The sequence below is a fragment of the Crinia signifera genome, chromosome 1 (genome assembly GCF_055691185.1).
Source record: "Crinia signifera chromosome 1, ASM5569118v1, whole genome shotgun sequence".
Taxonomy (NCBI): domain Eukaryota; kingdom Metazoa; phylum Chordata; class Amphibia; order Anura; family Myobatrachidae; genus Crinia; species Crinia signifera.
This window is the reverse complement of record NC_139217.1, coordinates 290,696,830-290,717,890: the sequence shown is the minus strand read 5'-3', so window position 1 is coordinate 290,717,890 and position 21,061 is coordinate 290,696,830. Positions and strand designations below refer to the sequence as shown.

Sequence of the window (21,061 nt, the reverse complement as noted above, 5' to 3'; positions counted from 1 at the left end):
TCTACTAAGATCTTGCTACCGAAGCGGGGGAGCGTTAACTCCCCCCTCCGGCGATACCTCCTCCAGCTGACAGCGTGTCAGTTAACACTGACGCGCTGTCTGCTTCTCCCCAGTTGGCTGGACTGTGCATGTGCGGGATCTCGCTACTCACGCGAGATCCCCAGCGCAGCTCAGAGCCAGCAGCAGGGACAGCGCAGTCCCTGCTGTAGGCATAGGGCATCGCCATCTGCAGCTGTCGAAGTCGATAGCTGCAGGCGGCGGAACGGTCAGCGATGCTGACCGTTCATAAATTAGGTAGGAGCGCACTATGAAATATCGTAGCTGCGCTATGCCTCCTGCCCCACACGCTAGACACCCGCTCAGCGGGTGTCATAGATCAGAAGAAGCGTTATCCCCTGCCATAAGGCACGGGGATAGCGCAGATTCCCCTGATCGTTTGTTAATAAATCTACCCCAGAGTCTCCTGTTTATCAGAGACCATCTCTGGTCGCTGATGAAAACTGGACACTGAGCAATATATTGCACAGTGTGTACACAGCTTAAGGAGCTGAAATATACAGAACATTTTAGCAGTAGGTAAGCAGTACCAATTTAACACCAGTAAATAGTCATTGGGAGGTGAGGTCGGGGAAGCGCTGGGAGATGCTTTCATCTCCCAGCGCTGGCTTTTGCACTGTAGTAAACGGGACCCGGGTCGCATCGGCCCTGGTTACCCATTTACACTACACAATGACCCAGGTTGAACCAGTGTTAAACCCTGGTTGCTACCTGGGTAGAAATGCCAGGTCTCACAACCTGGGTTATTTCTACAAGGAGCGTTTCCACATACCTAAAATCCCGGGTTTTGCGCGCTCCCGTGCAAAACCCCTGGATATTTAGGCTAGCGGAAAAGAATTTTTTTTTTTTTTACTTTAGATGTGCTTCATCAAAATAAAACAAAACCAAATAAAATATAACTGGAACAAAAAATAAATAAAAAATATAGCCACTTACGTTTCATGGGTGCCAAAAAAGAAGATGGGCATTTTATTTGTGGGAGGTTTCACAGCCCCATCAGGAAGTTCATCAACCTGTATATGCAATTGAACATATGAGTATATGTATGTTATTTTTAAGAAATAGATTCAATCTTCCCTAACTGCACTGGTTTAGAAAACATTACTCTACTCAATCCAGGCCGAATTACCTGGCCAGGCAAAAAATTGTTGACAATTCGCCGATCAGCATTTAATCACAGACGTTTTTTCACTGACCCACGTGGTTTTCGCTGATACAAAGAGCTTGGGGAAGCCCTGCACCACCATAGGTGCCGGCCCGGCCCCAAACAGTGACTGTCGCACTTATGCTACCTGTTTTCCCCATGCCCTGATCCTAGAAGGATAACTATAGGTCAGTGGCCACATCCAGTATGCTGCTGTTGATGATCTCCTCAGATTGAGCTGCATGTACAGCTAGAGTACACCGCTAATAACCCACAGGAGCACACATTGCTAACAATAAAGGTCCTAATTCCGACCTGATCATTGTTGTGTGAATTTGCAGAGAACTTCAATCAGATAGCTGCCGCCCAGAGAAAGTGAAATCCTGCCCTGTGCAAGTCCACAAATTACTGATCGCATGCCATCTGACAATCCATTAACAACTCACTCACCATCGAATGATTCTCCCAGTCTTTGCAAGTGTGGGTTACTCTGATCCTTCCACAACTGTGCGTCAGAATCAGGCTGATCGAGGCCATCACACACCCTCCCTTAAAACAACTGGGCACGCCTGCATTTTGTCACGCCTGAGCACGCAAGATGAGATGATAGCAGCAGCTTATGATAGACATTCTAAATTTATATATATATATATATATATATATATATATATATATATATATATATATATTCAGGGGAAATGTTAGAAATAATTACTTCACAGAAAGGGTAGTGGATAAGTGGAATAGCCTCCCATCAGAGGTGGTAGAGGCCAAGACAGTAGAACAATTTAAACATGCTTGGGATAGGCATATGAATATCCTTACAAAGAAATAAGGATTAAAAAGGGTTGAGTTTACCTGAAGGGTAAAAAAAGGGGCAGACTAGATGGGTCAAATGGTTCTTATCTGCCGTCAAATTCTATTTTTTTTATATATATATTTTTTTTTTCTTCATCTCAGCCACCACAGATTCACCATCTTGTTCTCGTTCTTATCTTCTTTTTTGCTTTTTTTCTTCTTAACTTTTTTTCAAAATATAATTCTCTGACGTCTAGAAAAATAAATCTTTTATCATGTAATGTATATTGAAACAATTTTTATACTTGTAGACTGTTATATTCCCCTGATGAAGTCTCTGTGAGACGAAACGCGTTGGGATTTCTCTACATGCGGTTTTTTTATTCTCGATAATCCTGTGAAGACTAATAAACAAATATCGGAAGATATCATCTTGTCGCTTCATTGGATGTGGACCTTTTAAACTGTATTTGGACATTAATATTCTAAAATCAGGCACCATACCACTATTGGGTAGAAATATATATATATATATATATATATCCACACAAATAACAAGCAGTACTCTCAAACAGATGACTCAACACTCAGGAGTGGAGATGGCGCCAATGATGATTAGAACATTGATGTGACAGTTCAGAGAATTGCACTAAGTGATCGTAGTTGTACTGATGGGAGTGTGTAGAGTGGATGTTGACAATAGGAGATGACAATAGAACATCGATGTTAGAGGAACTATTGATGCTGAAACTGTGGAGCTAAGGAATATATGCTGAAGTACTGAATAATCAATGTTGGACGAACAATAGATGGCAAAGCAATGAAGAATTGATGTTGGGCGAACAATCGATGATGAAGCTGCAGAATCAATGCACTTGAAGCTGTGGGTGATGCTGAGACTTCAGAAGAGGTCAGGCGGCACCTCAGGTAGAAAATAGGTGCAGGTCTTTTTAAGGAGTAATGCAGTCACAGGTGCTGGAATCCTGGAGTCTTGCAAACAACCACTGAAGATAGAGACATCCAACAGGAGGTTAGGCAATGGAAGCACTGAATGAGTGCAGGAGTTTTGCCACCATTCTTGTACCTGCAGGTTAAAAAGGATTAGCTGGCCAATATCCAAAAAGCTGGCTGTTGGGTATTGGCTGGAAAGTTCAGGTGACACTGGCAAAGATGGTCCCGCCAATGTTTGCCTATGGAGGGAAAGTGTGTTTGTTTGCAGCATGGCTGCGGCCTACTGCAATGGCAAAGCTGAGGAAAGCCGCAGTGAGCTGGGAATGGCATCAGAGAAGACTGCAGGGATATGCTGCATTGCTACAGTATCAGCAGCATCAGGTGAGACTGTGGGGAAGCTGTGCTGTAGACTACATGCAAACACCACTGATGATATCCAGGCCTGGAGCAGTGACAGTCTGGAGAGACACTGGTGAGAATAAGTGTTTAGTTACCTGGATCGTGACATTTTTTCTGACACTCCCATAAAATGGCAGATCACCACTCCTAAAACTGCGAGGGGATTGCTATTAGATTAATCATTGTTTTTTTGTTGCTGATTGGCCTTCGCATGCACACTACGAACTGTATATATGGAACCCAGAGAAATAACTTTCACCATCAAGGACTGCGTTGGTTGTCCATTGCCCTGACACACTGTTCCTGAGCCAGATGGTCTCTGCAGACACTTTTCCAGTTACGGGAGATCACACATTTAATGCGCATTATGGTTGTTTAGGCATGCAAAGCGCCTAAACCCAACCCAACTAATGTGTATGATGATAAGAGTCTCATTTGGGCGCTTAAACATGTGACCTTCTCCTTGACTCTTTTACCCCTGGGTGTAGTGAGCTGAAAAGATGGGTGTGCGCCCGACGAAAGAGACAGGACAGGCGCTCAACAATTGAATTCCCCACAAAGGCTGGCAAAACTGACATATATGGATATTTAGTGAGAAAAATATTTAAGTAATATTTCAGGATACGTCTAGAACGAAGTATGGTGGACATACAGTACGATATTACATACTGTGTATTTGAGAAAAATATTGACTGTACAATATCATGTCATGAATTTCAATTTCTTTGGAATTGCCACTAGGTAGCATTGGTTCTAATTTTGGTAGAGGTTCAAAGAAAAGGGCATCATGCACTGATGAAGTCAAAAGATCTCGAAAGGAAATAATTACTTAACAGCTGTCCACTGTAGTGACCTTTATGCATGAAAGGGTTATTAAGGCTTTTTGGAATCTAAAATATAATATATTAATACACTAAAGCACTGAAGTTTCTGAAATAGAGAAATGTGTCCCATGTTGTGGCTCCTACCTAAAACAATGAAGTGAAGTTTTCTAAATGGCTAAAGAATAAATATTGACATCAGCTGCAGGTAAGCGTATAAATAAATCAACTTACCCTAGCAGGCCAGTGAGGATACCCTTTCATCTTGGCAAAGATCAAATCCCCTGGTTTGTAATCACGAGTCATTTTTTGATAAATAAGTAAAAGTAATGGAGGATAAACACCACAATACTCCCAACAAGTCTGGACCTTTTATCTACATTAGGGAAATAGAAAGCCTGAATGAATAATTTTTCCTTCTATAGCTTTAACAGACTTTTTGGTTAGACCCACAAAAAGTAGAAACACAATATATAATACAAAAATATGTGATCATATAGGGCCAAATGCACAACAAAATTGTTAAAGTGCTCAGTGAGCAATTACATCCCCAATCAGTTGTTTTTCTGCTGATCCGGATAATCAACAATTATTGATCTGTTAGGCATTTCAAAAAATCCCAAATGCGTACAGAACAGGCAATGTCAAGTAAAATATCTGTTTGTCTGATGGCAACTGATCTAATAGCGTATTGCCACCACACTTGTCCTTCAATGTTTTATTACCAATTAAAATTTTATTTGCTGCAGACTACTTGTAGGAATTTTGTAATAGCAACACCAAATTTACAGTAAAATATTAGACAGGACTTATTCTAAAAATACATTTCTTCTAAACATAAGTCTTGGTTTAACAGTGTTTGGATCCAATATCTATTTGTGTGTGGGAACCATCAGATATCTATACAATTTCCCTTGAAATCCAGAACAACCCTGATCATGGCCACACAGTTAGAGGATTTACTCAATCGTTCTGTGTGGCCATGATCAGGGGAGTTTGGGCTTCCCGCGCCACTGCACCCCAGCCGCTGGCAGAAGTGAGAGATGCCAGTGGCAGGGAGGAGATTTAAAAAATGGGAGTCATGGTAAACCTACCTTCGGTTAACTCGCTTTCTTCGAGTTTCCTGAGCCCCACAGGGTTAACATCAGGGTTGTAGGCGGATCCAGAGGACTGGGCACCAATTCTCCAAAGCTTTAGGCTTTCCATCATGTCTGGCTCCTCTCCCCTATAACCCCGTCTACAAGCTAGGTCACTCAGTTTAGTTAAAAGTCGTAGCATGAAGCAGAAGGACAGAATACAGATTATATACATGGTATACATTCACTCATATATAGAGGAAAGGGAAGGATGACCAAGGTCGCAAAATTTACAACAGGCGCGTTCAGGGTGGACACCCTGTGGGCCCAGGAACCTTGAAGAAGGAGTTAACTGAAGGTAGGTTTACCATAACTTCCATTTTCTTCTTCAGGGTTCCTGGGGCCCACAGGGTTAACATTAGGGTTGTCCCAAAGCCGTACAATTTAAGGGTGGGAAGACACCTGGGGGATCATAAGTACCTGACACCCAAATGCAGCATCTTGGGAAGCAAATGTATCAAAGGCACAGAACCTCAGAAACATATGGACCAAGGACCACGTTGCTTTTCAGCAGAAAAGCCACGATGTGCAGCCCATGATGGACCAACAGACCTGGTGGAGTATGCTGAAATCGAAGTAGGCAAGGATAGGTCAGCCTTCTCATATGCATGAGCCTTGACCAGTCTAATCCAGCGAGCCAAAGTTTGCTTGTGAGCTGGCCATCCTCTTTTGTGGAAACCATACAACACAAACCGTGAATATGATTGTCTGATAGATTCGTTGCAACTCCCATAGATTTTAAGAGCCCATGCCACATCCAAAGACTTCTCTTTGGTAGTCAGTTTCGAAGAGCAAAATGACAGTACCACAAATCTCCTGATTAACATTAAATTGTGAGACTACTTTAGGTAAATGTGATGGCTTTGTCCGCAGGATAGCCCTGTACTGATGGAACACCAAGAATGAGGAGCGACAGGATAAAGCCCCCAAAACTTACACCCTCCTAGCTGAGGCTATAGCCATCAAAAACACCACCTTAGATGTAAGCCATTTCAACACAACCAAGGACAAAGGCTCAAACGGTGGTTCAGACAGTGCCTTAAGGACCACGAAAGATCCCAAGGAGCAACTGGAGGAGAGTACGGTGGTTTAGATCCTTAGTACCCCTGAAAGAAAGTACGCACATCTGGCAATGATGCACGTTGTCTCTGAAACCCCCAGACGCAAGCCCTTATCTAGGCCGCTCTGTAAGGCCAACATTCTCAAAAACAACTGCTTGGTATCGAAGCCTTTAGCTCCAAAACCAAGAGAAATAGGTGTGCCACACCCGATAGAAGATTGCACACTGAAGCCGGCTTACGAGTCTGAATCATAGTCTTAGCTACCTTGTCGGAGAAACCCTTACTCCTAGTCTCAAGCTCTGCACCATCAAAGTTAAGCGATTCACGTCCGGATATAAGCAAGGGCCTTGACTGAGCAGATCCCGACATGGAGGCAGCCAAAATGGTGGCACTACGGGTAGATGAAGAAGATCTACAAACCGGTGTCTCCTGGGCCACGCTGGGGATGATAGGATTAAGCTTCCCCCTTCTTATTTAAGTTTCCTGAGCACACAAAGAAGTGACACTGGTGGAAAGGCATAAGGAATATGGAAATTCCATGGTATTGACAGAGCATCCGTGAACACGGCTCAATAATCCCTGGCCCCGAACAGCGGCACCATGTGGTTGCAGCGAGATGCCTTGAGATCCACGTCTGGCGTGCCCCATCTCTCGGTTATTAGCAGAAGCACCTCTGGGTGAAGAGACCACTCTCCCGAGTGCACATCTTGGCAACTTAAGAAGTCAGTCTCCCAATTTAGAATCCCTGGGAGAAATACTGCTGAGATGGCTGGTGCATAACGCTAATAGTGTTCATTCTAGCACCCGCCAACTTTGAAAACCCATGTATTTCCTCTTCCCTGCCTGGAGTGTCGCTGTCTGCTGTAGTGCTTCTAGCACAGTGTGGTCTGTATATCAGCACTGATATGCAAACCAGACCTGTGCTAGAACCACCACAGCAGACAGCGACACCCCAGGCAGGGAAGAGGAACTACATGGGTTTTCAAAGTTGGCGGGTGCTAGAATGAACACCAGCTAAGCCCACTGAAGTATCTTGGAGACTTCCTTCATGGCTTTTACAATCTTTGTACCGCCCTAGTGATTTATGTACACCACCATGGTGGTGTTGTCTGATTGAACCTGAACCGGCCTTCCCTGCAGTAGAGCCTTTGACAACTGTAGTGCGTTGAAGACAACTCTCAGTTCTAGTATGTTAATTGATAATTTGGATTTGGCCAGAGACAACTTGCCTTCCAAGGACTGGAACTCCACTACGGCTCGCCAACCCTGCAGACTTGCGTCTGTGGTTAGGAGAACCCACTGCGGAACCGAAAAGAGCCTGGACAGAACCAGAGCACATTTCTTCCAATTTAGACCCTCAGTGCCGTGGCCAACCCGATTGGGAGGGCCTGAAACTGGTAATGCTGAGACAGAATGGCAAAGCGAAGGAACTGCTGATGTGACTGAGCAATGGGGACATACAGATATGCATCTTGGACATCTAAGGATACCATATAATCCCCTAGTTCCATTGGCAGGATTATGGATCTCAATGTTTCCATACGGAAATTTGACACCTTTACAAATTTGTTTAGAGATTTCAAGTTCAGTATGGGTCTGCATGACCCATTTGGTTTGGGCACCAAGAATAGGGTCAAATAATACCCCTATCCTCACTGGTGCAGGGGCGCTGGTATCATCACCCTGGACTGTAGTAAGGATTCGACTACTTGCTTTATTGGGAAGAACTGATGAGACACAACGTACCCATGGGTCACAACTTCTCTCACTCAAGCATCAGACATAGTCCTGAGCCATTCCTGTGCATAGAAGAGAACTCGGCCTCCCACCCTGCGGTCCCCCAGAGGGAAGCCCACCCCATGAGGCAGTGTTTGTCAGGCTTAGGAGTGGCCTGTCTAGCTGCCGAGGGTTGTCTAGACTTAGGCTTGGCTGACTGTGCCGGCCCAGCTTGTCTGCCAAACACCTGTCCCTTGCTTTTTCCAGAGGGACAAAAAGTAGTACTTTTTGCCTGGTGAGGAAAAGTAGCAGACAAAAAGACAAGCTGTCTTGGCCGCTGCCAGAGAGGCTACAATCTTATTTAGCACTTCCCCCGAGAAGGGTAACACCTCTAAAGCACGCTTGGATTCTATGTTCACGAATGCAACCAAAGCATGCATCTAGCCAGAACCGAGACCGCTGAGTAGTTGGCAATTAATTTACCAGCATCCATCAAGGCCTCAATGATGTATGGCACAGCCTCTTTAATGTGAAACAAACACATATTGCATTCCTCTAACACATCCTCCAGCAGTTCAGCCTCAATAACCTTAACCCAATCCTGTACGGCTCTTGCTGCCAAAAACGCAGCAATAGTAGGCCTGTTAACCACAACGGTTAGGCTAAGCACTGACTTAAGACACTGTTCCAAGAGTTGGTCAGTCACATCCTTAAGAGAAGCTGTTGAAGTGACAGGTAAAACAGAGGGTTTAACCAGGATGGTCACACTTGAGTCCACCGGAGGTAGATTCTCCCATAGCTTGCAATCCTACCCTGTGAGAGGATACTGGGAGATTACCCTTTTAGGCACTGGGAATTTGTTCCACGGAGTTTGATTTCTATTCTCACCCCCATAAGGTTATCAGAGCGTGGAAACTCAGATCTACCCACTTTATGTGACTTAAACACATCCACTTTCTTTGCTACTGGCGCTGGCTTGTCTTTTTCAGTATTGCGGTTATAAGTACAGTAACATTTGCCACAGTAGATCTATTCTCCTCTGTCCTCTGCCCCAGATGACTCAGCAGTATCCGCCAATAAAGTTGACTGAGGGGACAATGTCTTCTTAGGCCATTTGGAACCCTGCACAGTAGGTGAGTAGTGTTCCCTATAAGCTTCTTTTGCAGGGTGCCGCACCCTTCCCTTTTTTAAAACCTCTTAATGCACCCTGCCCTTTATGTGTGTGTGGCACTGAGCGCCCTTATGCTGCCCCCCATCGCATTGACATGCCACTGAGAACTTTCCGTGTATGCCATCATGTGTAATGGGTATTATGGTGTATGCCATCATGTGTAATGGGCATTATGGTGTGTGGTATAATGTGTAATTGTCATCACAAAAGAATATGTAATGGGCATAGCAGAGCATGACAATGGCTAGATGCATGCTTTGGTGTAATTCTAGTACAATGTGCAATTTTTTATAGGTGGGTATCTTTTGAGAAGCCAGGGACTGAGTCAATGATTGCATTGTATTAGACAATGAATCCACCCACAGTGGAGTAATTTGCGCAATTGGATGGGGGGGGGGCAGGACCTGCGATGGGTGTCAGACAGTCCACCAATGTACCCAATAACTGAGTAAAGGCAGTCCATAGAGGCTTCTACAGGGTCAGAGGGGCCTGCAGGAATATGACAATTAGCACTGAGGCCATCATGCACAATGGGCCTTATTCTAGTTCACTCTGACAAAATCCTTCTTAGATGGACAAAACCATGTGCACTGCAGGTGGGGCAGATGTTACTTGTGCAGAGAGAATTAGATTTGGGTGGGGTTTTACTTCAAAGTGAGATCTATATTGCAGTGTAAAAATAAAGTCATTTCCCTGCACAGAAACAAAATAACTCAACAAATCTAATTCTCTCTGCACATGTTACATCTGCCCCCCTGCAGTGCACATGGTTTTGTCCATCTAAGAAGGATTTTGTCAGAAAGAGTGAACCAGTATAAGGCCCAATGTCCTGATCATATAGTCCCGCTGCGCATTAAGTACACTAACGCAGTAGTGGGAAATCTGCTTGTTGGTGTTCCTGTTTACTAGACATGTCAGAAACAACAGAGGAACTGGCCATCCGTGAGGTTCTATGCCTTGACAGTGACCCAAGATTAGTGTGACTAAGTTTAACCGCTCCACCAATATGTGTCCGGGCCGCCAGGCAATCATACCTTGCGGGCTGGCTCCTGATTGGCTGGCGGCCCACAAGCAATGATTAGCTGAGAGCCCAGTCACAGTGACATAGGAAGGGGAAGGAGAGATGCTTGATGATTTGGGGTAAAATACGCGCTATAGCGCGTATTTGCGAACCCTGAATACACCTGGTCTCAGGTGAACACAATGATAGGAGTCCCTATAGATTATAAGCTTGCAACAAGGCCCTCTTACCCAGTTTGTTTTATCTCTGTTTACAATTGTAAAACGCAATAGAATCTGCTGTGCTATATAAGAAACTGTTAATAAATAAATATACACAGGAGAAATGCAGTACAGTAAGTCAGCACAAGCAGTCACACACACAGTAGATATAACAGTACAACATAAAGTACAAGCTACTGTAAATTTCACTCTGTCAACTACACCATATGCCAGTAGCAGGGTAGGACAGTGAGTGCAGTAAAAATCTGTCAGCAGGCAATGGTTTTACAGGAGAGACAGTGCCCAGCTTTCCTCGAGTCTGTACAGCGATGAGTAGTTGGCTGCCAGAGCCTCTGAGGGAGCCCCAAGATCCGGCCACACTGTTTTGGAAGTAAATGGTACCCGGTGGTGCTGCGCTGGGCTCCTCTCCCGTCCACTCTGCCTGTGTGCACCCCTGGGGGTGCCAGAAGGTGATGGACCCCAGCGGGGGTGATGGAGCCATAGCACTGGAGTCACTATGACTTCCAGAACTATCCGCACAGTGGAAAAAGTAAAAAACAGAAAAAGTTTGGGATTGCTCCAGGCAATCCTAGGAGAAAAAAAAAAACTAGTGTTCATGCTTCCTGCAAGCACCAACAAAAAACTGAGTGACCTAGCATGGAGGTACTGTAGAGTTATAGGGGAGGCCAGCCATGATGGGAAGCCTAAAGCTTTGGAGAATTGGTGCCCGCCTACAACACCGATGGTAACCTTGTGGGCCCCAGGAACCCTGAAGAAGAAACTCCTATTCCTTTGGCGGGGCAGAACGGATGATGTAATGGTTAGCATTACAGCCTCACAGCACTGAGGTCATGGGATTGATTCCCACCATAGCCCTAACTGTACGGAGTTTGTATATTTTTCCCATGCTTGTGTGGATTTCCTCTGGGTACTCCGGTTTTCTCCCACATTCTAAAAATATACTGGTAGGTTAATTGGCTCCCAACTAAATTAACCCTAGAATGTCTGGGTGTGCGTGTACATGTGGTAGGGAATATAGATTGTAAGCTCCACTCAAATATTCTCTGTAAAGTGCTGAGGAATATGTGTGCACGATATAAATAACTTTTAATAAATAAATAATAGGGTTGGCTGCTGATTGGCTGAGGGAACTCTCTCAGCCAGTCAGCGGCCACTCTATTTGTTTGAATATGAGTTACGAAATTTCCTGCCCATGGCCAGCCTCTCTCTCTGGCTGCCAGCAGCAGGGGCATGGGAGATGCCGGTGCTGGGACATGGCCACATTTTTCATCATGCAAGGAACCATGTGGCCATGCAAGATGGGTTGTTCATCTTTCCACCTGCTGAACGGATCAGCAGGCTCGATGAACGACCTATTGGCTCCTGCATCCGATCGCCATTATGTCCACACATTGGTCTTTACGAATGGTTGGAAATGGCCTTATAATTAAAAGTAATCTTAACATGTGTGGGCACCAGAAGTCACCCCCAATTTTAACATTACATTTTATTATTTTGACTATAGTGGTCTTAAAATTAAAATGGTAACGATTAAGGTAGAAAACGATATTAATAATGTTATCTTTTTATTTGGTTACAATTTTACAAAGTAAGGATGGCCTTCAAATTAGAAAAGGATTATTGGATCAGTGGCATAATGGGCCTGATTCAGAAGTAGATGCATTTAAATCATCAGGTACAAGTGCCGTTGTTTTAAATCTACACGTGTCCCAATGGTTTCTGCAGGTGTTCCTGGGTGGTGACAGGGGGCTTTCATCAGCAGGGTATGTTGGGGGAGTTCCAGTTTCTGGGACTGCCATTTCCACTGCAACTTGTACCCATATGCCAACAAACATACTTAACTAAAGGGTTGCTCTACTGCCCAATTATGCAGCCATTGTGCGCAAGATGGCACTACTATAAGTGCACTGTAGTGTATTAAAGCTTCAGTAAATGGTTTTCTCATTAGACAACTGCAGTTTCTGCATTATTTTATCAACAGCCTAATAACATTTTTTTTCTTCATAGAAATCTCCTAAAAAAGGCTAACCACCACTGCAGACCAAAGATCAATTTGGTGCATATCGGAAAGAGTGTATGCCCAATATGCACGTGCGCATGGTCACTAGCTATGCCATCAGGTTTGATGTACTGCACATCAAACCAGATGATTTCGCTAGCATCCTAAAACATGCTAACGAAAAACAGCAATCGTTCCATCCTTCATTAACATCACTCAATATGTATACCGAGTCTGTACACAGATTTCTTGCAGGGACAGCTGTTCATGCTATTCTGGCAAAACACATTTAGTACATAATGGGGATAATCAAGTAGAAAAAAATGGTTATCCTAGCTGAGACGTATGACAATAAATGTGCAGCTTCAATTATTTTTTTCAGTGCATACACCTTTCAGTGCTGTATAAAAATAAAATAAACCTAACTTGCCAGATGTAAAACAAAGTGAAAGTAATGCTGTGTATACATGGTGCGAGTACCATGCGAAGAGATCCTGATGCGATCTGATCACATTGCATGGCATGCATGCGATCTGCATACAACTTTGACTATATAGTGTAGATCTGCACTATATAGTCAAGGCAGCCAAGACTTTCTGCTTGCGATACGTGAACGTGCACCCCCCCCACTATCCATGCAACCCCGAAGCGTGGCAAGCGCCGCGAGCCCCGCGAGGGGCTGCGGAACACGTCCTCCTGACCTTTTGGTTGGGAGGGTATGAAAAGGTCGGGAGGACGCGTTCCGCTGTGCTCACCACGCTTAGGGGTGGCGTGGATAGTGGGGGGGTGCCTAAGTCCCATTGGATGTCATACAAGTGTATAGTACATTAAGTGGCATCGCACCCTATAAAATAGCATGCGATCAAATGCGATTTTGCGCGAGGTGCGATGCAATCTCATCACACTGCCCAAGGCCAGAGAGCAGTGAATAAATTGCATAGGAAAATCTCATCACATGCGATCGCATGCAAAAAAGCGCATGCAATGCGCTGCGATTTCACTACGGTGCGTACGTATGCAAATTGGGCGCCCGGCTACTACATAAGTACCTACAGGAGTTAACTGTAAAGGTTAAGGAGGATTTCTAAATCCCCTAGAGGACAACACTACAAATAAATTAAAATGACACACACAAAAAACACATACACACACACTCAGAAGACAAAGCTGGCATGGAGCCACTGCTAACTTGTGCACGTTTGTAGCATGCAACCCCAGTGACAGGCTGCCTGTGCCTTGTAGTGCAGCCTATAACTAGTGCAACACATAAAATATACATAGACCTGTATTTAATATGGTGAATGATGATCAGTGCAGAGCTCTTATGATTTTTTTATTTCAACAATATGGGGACATACCATACTGCATCTCAGATCTAGGAGAGTGAGTGCGGTGGGTGGATTAATGTGGGCAAGGGGTTTGCACAGATCATGAAAATGCAATGTTTCCAAATCCCCCTGCCACACGCTGCGACCAGCCTGATGTGCAATGTATGTCTCCCACTCCCCCTTCTGCTGCTGCACAGTCACAGAGCACAGGCTGCAGAGGCGGCGCATGTTCTGCAAGCGCACGTTACTCATCCACACATGATGGCTATTCTCTAAATAGAACACAAACAAACAATGACAGAAAAGTGCGTACACCGGTCACAGTGAAGAGTGCAGCGTGTGTGTGACAAGGGTGGTCGCTGTGCCCGATGCGGCTTATACAGTGCCATGCCACAGGCTCTTACCTGGTGGTGTTATTATCTCTCAGCAGCAGCAGCAGCAGCAGCAGCAGACTATACACCCCCAGCCCACTGATTCCTCTCCCTCCTGCAATCAGCCTCCCTCCTCCTCAGGCTGACTCCCAGCAGCAGCAGCCGCACAGGGGAAGCGGTCGCTGATACAAATCCCGCCAAAAGCCCCGTCCTCCTAACCCCGCACACCCACGGCCAGCGACAGGCTCCGGGAGCGGAAACGGCGCCGCCGCAGCTGCTAAGGGAACACGTATGTTAGCGGGAAGCCGGGAACGTGACTGCGACATCTGCTGGCCTGTGCACGGTCCCCTATTCCGCGGAAGTGGTGCGGCCCGGCTCCAGCGCCCGCCCTCTGCCACAATGAAAAGAAAGCTGCTGCTGCCTGGCGGCTCTGCTCCGGCGCTGGGACCGGGGACATGGCAGCACCAAGCCAGTGTTGTCTCTGGCCTTGTTGACGTCCGTATCACCTTGTGGAGACATTTCAATGTTTATTTTTTTTCTGTTGCTCCAAATTGTGGTGTTTTATTCACCCGTGATCTGTCAGGGGGTCCATCAGTATTACCATGCTGCCTGTATGCACTTGTCAAATGCTAGCCATGCACAAGAGTAGCAGAATCTTTTTTTATGGCACCCCTAGGCATGGCTGGAGCTAAGGAGGGGGACAATGGTGGTGTCCCGGGGTGCAAACACACTTTTTCAGATTCACAGAATCGCATAAGCTGCTAGTGCTATCGGAGCACAGCATGATACAGCCGTGTCTCTGATTTCATCGCTACGCAGCTGTTGGTGGCACCACCCACCAAGGTGCTGGTGAAGTCACTGTCAGCCTCTCACGGGATTTCACCACAGTGGTGTCTAGATCCCCTTCGGTTTTGACAATTTTCCCATCATGCCCTGGGTCCACGTATACCTGGAGGGGGAATATAAATCTGTGGCGAGCGAAGCGAGCCACCGTGCCCGAAGCGTGCGAGTGTACAATGCAGCTAAAATAAAGCAAAATTACCTACACCTACAGTATGTGCATTACAGATAAAATAAAAAACGTTGTGAGGGCATCTAACAACTTCCGCCCTCACTGAATATCACATCCTATAATCAAAACTGAAGGGGATCTAGGGGGAAATTTACTAAAGGAAATTTGTAAAAAAATAGGTGTATTTGTATCCAGAAATACACTTCTTTTTGACATTTACTATCCCGAAAATACGGCAATTCATATTGATAGCACATCAATACGACTACGAATTTCCGTATTTTCGGGATAGTAAATGTCAAAAAAAAAGTGTATTTCTGGATACAAATACACCTATTTTTTTTACAAATTTCCTTTACTAAATTTCCCCCCTAGTCTCTACCATTTCACCACCTTGGCCCATGGGATTCCTGTGATGTCCAGGAGCTGAGAGTGAGGCGTCAGCTCCTTCCTCAGTGGCGCTGGCAGTGTGTGACTGACTGGCAGCAGGCTTTGAGCTGTGTCCCGTCAGACATATCGGTTATATTTGATAGGAGCCTCCACAAGTTTGTTGCCCTGATCCCCACAAACCTTAATCCAGCCCTGCCCCTAGGCCAAAGTTTCTTATTGTGACATTTCAAAATATTTTTTTAACTAAATTGTGTTTATATCAGCCTTAATTTCAAGTATGAGGTGAGGGACAAGATTGGTTGCCACTGGATTAGCCTATTAAATTGACCATAAATAATTTGTACTGGTCCTGGACAACCCTGCAAGTGTCTTGAGGCACCCCTGGGAACCACTGCACTAGACCAACTTTCAATCAACTAGTTGGTTGGACTGAAAATCTGGTACTAGATGAGAGCAAACGACAATCAGCAGTTTGCTCACAAACCCAGGTAAAAGCACAAAGACATTCAGTCAAATTGTTTAAATCAAACACAATTAACTTCATTACCTTGGGCCTGATTCAGGCCTGTTCACTAGGTTGCTTGTAATTGTAGCCTAGTGAACAGGTAAATGCCACCCGGCCAAAATAACAGCCCCCGTCCCCAGAGCCTGAGGGGATGTGTATGCGAACCCATCCCCTTGCATGCGGCTCGCATACACATGACCGTGGCTCATGACACCTCTGCGATCCCCAGAAGGCCCTGCACAGCACCGCTATAACGAAGCACACATTGCCACTCACAATGTTGTGGAACACACCTTTGGAGTGCTGAAAAGTAATTTCAGGTGTTTGGACAGGTCATCAGGAATATTGCTTTACCACCCTGCAAAAGTAGTGATGATCATCCAGGTTTGCTGCATGTTACACAACATAGCCCTGTCCCAACCATCCTATGTGGAGGATTACAATGCAGCAGTCGTGCAGGAAGCAGAAACTACCACACCTATGGTAGTATGCAGAGGGGGAATCTGATGCGTAGAGAGATCATCAGGCGCTACTTCTCAGGTAATGACACGTGTACTTTATACTAACATGTACCTTTGCTGTAAGTGTCCTCATATACAATATACCAAATACCATATATTTTCTACAATATTTAGGGGAGTAGTCCGAGGCCTACAGGTGAAGCTGAGCTATCCCTTGCTGAGTTCATGCTGGTAAGTACATTATTCACATCTTATATACCAGTGGTGTAAAAATCATGGGTCTCCAGGTGTTGTGGAAATACACGTCCCAGCATGCCCTGACACACTTTAAGCAATACATTCTATCAAATTAGTGTCAGAGCATGGTGGAATGTTTACTACCACAACAACTGGAGGGCCATGAGTTTGACACCACTATTGTTGACCTATTCCATTTACAAGCAAACCTCAAAAGAGTATATAATCTATATGGCTTCCTATGATATATGTGAACCGTTAGATAAATTCTCCAATATGTTGTCATTAATATTATTTCTGTTTATTCTCCTCCTATAATACAATATTAAAGTACTATTTCTATAGTACTTTAATATTAAAGTACTATGTCTTCATGTTCCAATCTCCTTTGCATTATAAATTATAATACCTGTCAGTGTAAATAATAAACAATAAATATGTATGAATTCAGTTACAAATGCACTGTTTATAAGGGTAAAATAAAATACAAATGTTGTATTATACGTATAAAGGCAATGCTAAATCTGAAAGCTCACGATTGGCTCCAGCCTAATTATAAACACCTGAAATAAATCAGAATGGACATAAATAAGAGCAAAGACAGGCTGTCAGTCATCCCAATTGATAAAGCCGCCCAGTGTGCGGCGAAACGCGTCTTTTAAGGAACCACAAGCTCCTGTCCTAACAAGCAGCTATCCAGGGGGAACTGACCAACCATGCACATTGCACAAAATTAAACCCCCAGCACGGAGACACTCGCACCGGCGCACGCAGACAACGGCAGGCGCTGCTAATTTGGCTTCCACACGATATCAAGTAGCCTCCTGCTCGGTGCACCTTAGACCATTCTCCCCATCACGCCAAAGCAGCTTTACCCGGTTACCTATCCCGGCGGCTCAGAGGGGAGACGCTGAGCAAGTCACGGAGCATATGTGGATATCGCTCACTCAACCTCAGTGTGCCAGCCGGCTTTTCCACCTAAGCGGCAATCCAACAAGCCTTGGACATCAAGCCATCCGCAAATACAAGGGAGGCACAAATCTGCAAACGTAAGTGAGCCATCAATTAATAACTGATCCTTGCTATTTTGCCACACACCCATTACAAGAGACTTTTTGGACTTTAAATCACAGGTGTGGACCAACCCACAGTGTGGATGTTAACATAAAGTGGACCACTGAGTTTTATACTAAAATAAGGGTCTCTAATTGACCAATTGCCTAAACATATTACTAATACCAGGCGGAAACTTAACACTAAAGAATTTTATGTGTGTATATTTGATACTAATGTCTGCCATACGGGTGTCCAGGGTAGTAGCCATCCGGACTTGTGTGCCCACAGCAACACGTACACTGGTGGTCAATTTTTTCACTTGCTGAAACAAGTTTCGGATGTACCCTTGTATGTTGCCAATTTGATGGCTTTGCATGGCCATAAACTCTATCTGCTTACTTTTAAAATTATGCAAAGAGTTAGCTAATTCGGCAGCGGTAGTTGGTGTGTGGGGTGATTGTGTCATGATTTCTTCAGGTGAAAGAATTGTGATGTTCCTGTGGATACAGATAAATTGGTAAGTAATGAAGCATACTAGTGCAGTATGTGTGCAGTTAGATGTTACTAAGGTGTTTTGAGGGATCCGATATGATTTCCCGGCGGTCGGGATCCCGGCGGTCGGAATCCCGACCGCCGAAATCCCGACAAGGGGGGGACATGGATCGCCCCCCCTTGCGGGCTCGCTGCGCTCGCCACGCAGCGGGCCCGGTGCCTCGCTACGCTCGGCACGCTATTTTATTCTCCCTCTATGGGTGTCGTGGACACCCACGGAGGGAGAAAGTTTCGGGATTTCGGCGGTCGGGATTCCAGTGTCGGGATTCCGACCGCCGGGATCCCGACCGCCGGGAAATTAACCGCATCCCGTTTTGAGGGTTATGTCACATAACAATGGGTATTACAGTATGTACTTACACATGTACCCCGTGACTTAATGTAAAGTTGAAATTGCTACTAAGTGTGATGGCTGGGTCTGGATACATTCATTTCTGTTGGTATGTAGCAGCAGCAGATTAATGTAATGTAGGATATTGTGAATGTGACATGGGTGTGTGTGCTGTATGTGTAATGGTGTCCTTTTTATTTCATTACCTGCAGCCTCTGGATCGCCGTCAATTGGTCTGTTGCGCTGTGGTGCGGTAGCACTTCAGGATGGATAATCTGCAAAAGAAATGATGGACAGCCGTTATACACCTTTGCATGGACAGCATTTATTAACAGCATGTTTATTTATGTTACAAATAACAACAAATACTTACATGGGTGATGGGCAACACAAATTTTTTCCCCTTTTATTGCAATACATTTTTTTAAATATAACTGACTGATACAATAAATATTTATTTTGACTGTAAACTGGCCGCAACTCTGCTGTATGTAGGCGTTTAAGCTATACTAACATGACACCTATGTTTGGGCCCACAGGCATGTTAACCTGTAACAAACACTGCTAAACTTTTGTCCAAAACCAGCAGTCGTGGAACTATATGGCCCAGCATCATAACCAAATTCTATCTATGAGCATTCAATTAATGTAGAATGACCTTGCTGGGATATGCAGTTCCACAGCAGCACTATTGTTATGCTAACATTACAAGAGAGCATTACAGTTATAAAACATTGCAATGTATGTTGTAGATAAAATGTGGGCACACATACCAGTTCTGGGTGGCGTTGCTGGCCTATCTGTATCGGCCACATGGAGGCCAGGAAAGACCTCTGGTGGGATGATCCTCTTTAACTTTCTCTCATAGGAGGTGTATGAGACAAAGGTTCTCTTTAAAAAAGTCAGTCCACACAGTCTCAAGCGCTCTCCCCCTGCAGCTGCTGAATCCCAGGTGAAAATATTCAATCAATGATTATTTCAATGGACAATCTCTATGCAGAAACAGGGATTATCTGCAGCGCTGGGTTAATGTGCTATTCTTTATATGGGGTTCGCAGGTTTTCAAAATTAACAGATTGTTCCAGAAGTTTTTTCTTCTTTTACTTAAAAAAACTTTTATTTATGAAGCCAATATATATGCAAAAAAAACTTTTGCCAAAGATATAAGTAAAAAACTTTTCCCAAAGATATGAATAAAAAATTGCAAAAAATACAAAATATAAAACACAGTATACAGTCTCGTTCCTTGCAGAAAAAAAGTTTTAAAATAGGCTCACCGGACCTCTCGGGGGCAGAATCTCCTACCGGTACTTATGTAGTAACTGGGCTGCCGATTTTGAAATCGGGTCCATCGCATCGCACCCGACCATATCGCATGCGATGCGATGCGATGCGATGCGATGCGATGGACCCGATTTTTCCATAGGATTCAATGTTAAAATGGACTGAGTCCATTTTAACATAGAATTCAATGGGAAAAGGGGTCCTTTTCATACCCCTACTATCCAAGTGGGCATGGAGTTGGATATAAACCTGTGGCGAGCGTAGCGAGCCACCGAGCCCGAAGCGTGGCGAGCGTAGCGAGCCCCGCGAGGGGACACAGAATACCGTCCCCTCGCGGGGCTCGCTTCGCTCGCCACGCTTCGGGCTCGGTGGCTCGCTACGCTCGCCACAGGTTTATATCCAACTCCATGCCCACTTGGATAGTAGGGGTATGAAAAGGACCCCTTTTTCCCATTGAATTCCATGTTAAAATGGACTCAGTCCATTTTAACATTGAATCCTATGGAAAAATCGGGTCATCGCATCGCATCGCATGGTCGTATGCGATGCGATGCGATATCGCATCGCATCGCATCTGATTGTATGCCTTAACTTAAGGCATACAATCAAAAAATCGGCAGCCCAGATACTACATAAGTACCCTCCTACCACTTAGATGTTTCTCAGTGGGATTTCTTTAGCAGGATGAAATGCTGCTCCTTCACTGATACTCTTCCCTTCAGGCACCACACTGCCACTGTGGTGACCCTTCGGGTTTTCCCTGTGTTTGGATAAAGTATTCCCTCGTGTGTAGGAGATAGGGACAGGTAATCCTTAGAGCAAAAAGAACACACAGCCTGCGTTCCTCTCACCAGCCAGCACCTGCCTGCGCTCGCAGTCTGGCAGGGTCACCGGGACGCTGATCTTTAAATGTATGCTGTGGGGCTCCGATGTTATCTGGATACCTCTCCCAGGCTTCACTTGAATATATGTGAGCCTCTCGGGGTGCGATTGTATATACCCAGGTACTGCTCCCTTGTGTCTGGCGGCTTTTTACTTT

General features: G+C 44.9%; 1 protein-coding gene and 1 long non-coding RNA gene across 2 annotated transcripts in view; one reads left to right on the top strand and one right to left on the bottom strand.

Annotated features, from left to right (window-relative positions):
* PSIP1 (PC4 and SRSF1 interacting protein 1) overlaps positions 1–14,525 on the bottom strand; it is a 68,439-nt gene extending 53,914 nt beyond the window's left edge. The window contains exons 1-3 of the mRNA XM_083185766.1: positions 14,228–14,525; positions 4,405–4,546; positions 994–1,070 (exon numbers count right to left, since the gene is read on the bottom strand). Coding sequence (XP_083041892.1) covers positions 994–1,070; positions 4,405–4,476 — 149 coding nt within the window. The 5' untranslated portion in view covers positions 4,477–4,546; positions 14,228–14,525. The remainder of the gene's footprint in view (positions 1–993; positions 1,071–4,404; positions 4,547–14,227) is intronic.
* A 996-nt stretch (positions 14,526–15,521) lies between these two features.
* On the top strand, positions 15,522–19,603 carry LOC146028676 (uncharacterized). The gene is made up of 3 exons (XR_014455252.1): positions 15,522–16,641; positions 16,737–16,793; positions 18,951–19,603. It is a non-coding gene; the product is annotated as an uncharacterized LOC146028676 (long non-coding RNA).
* The last annotated feature ends 1,458 nt before the right edge of the window (positions 19,604–21,061 follow it).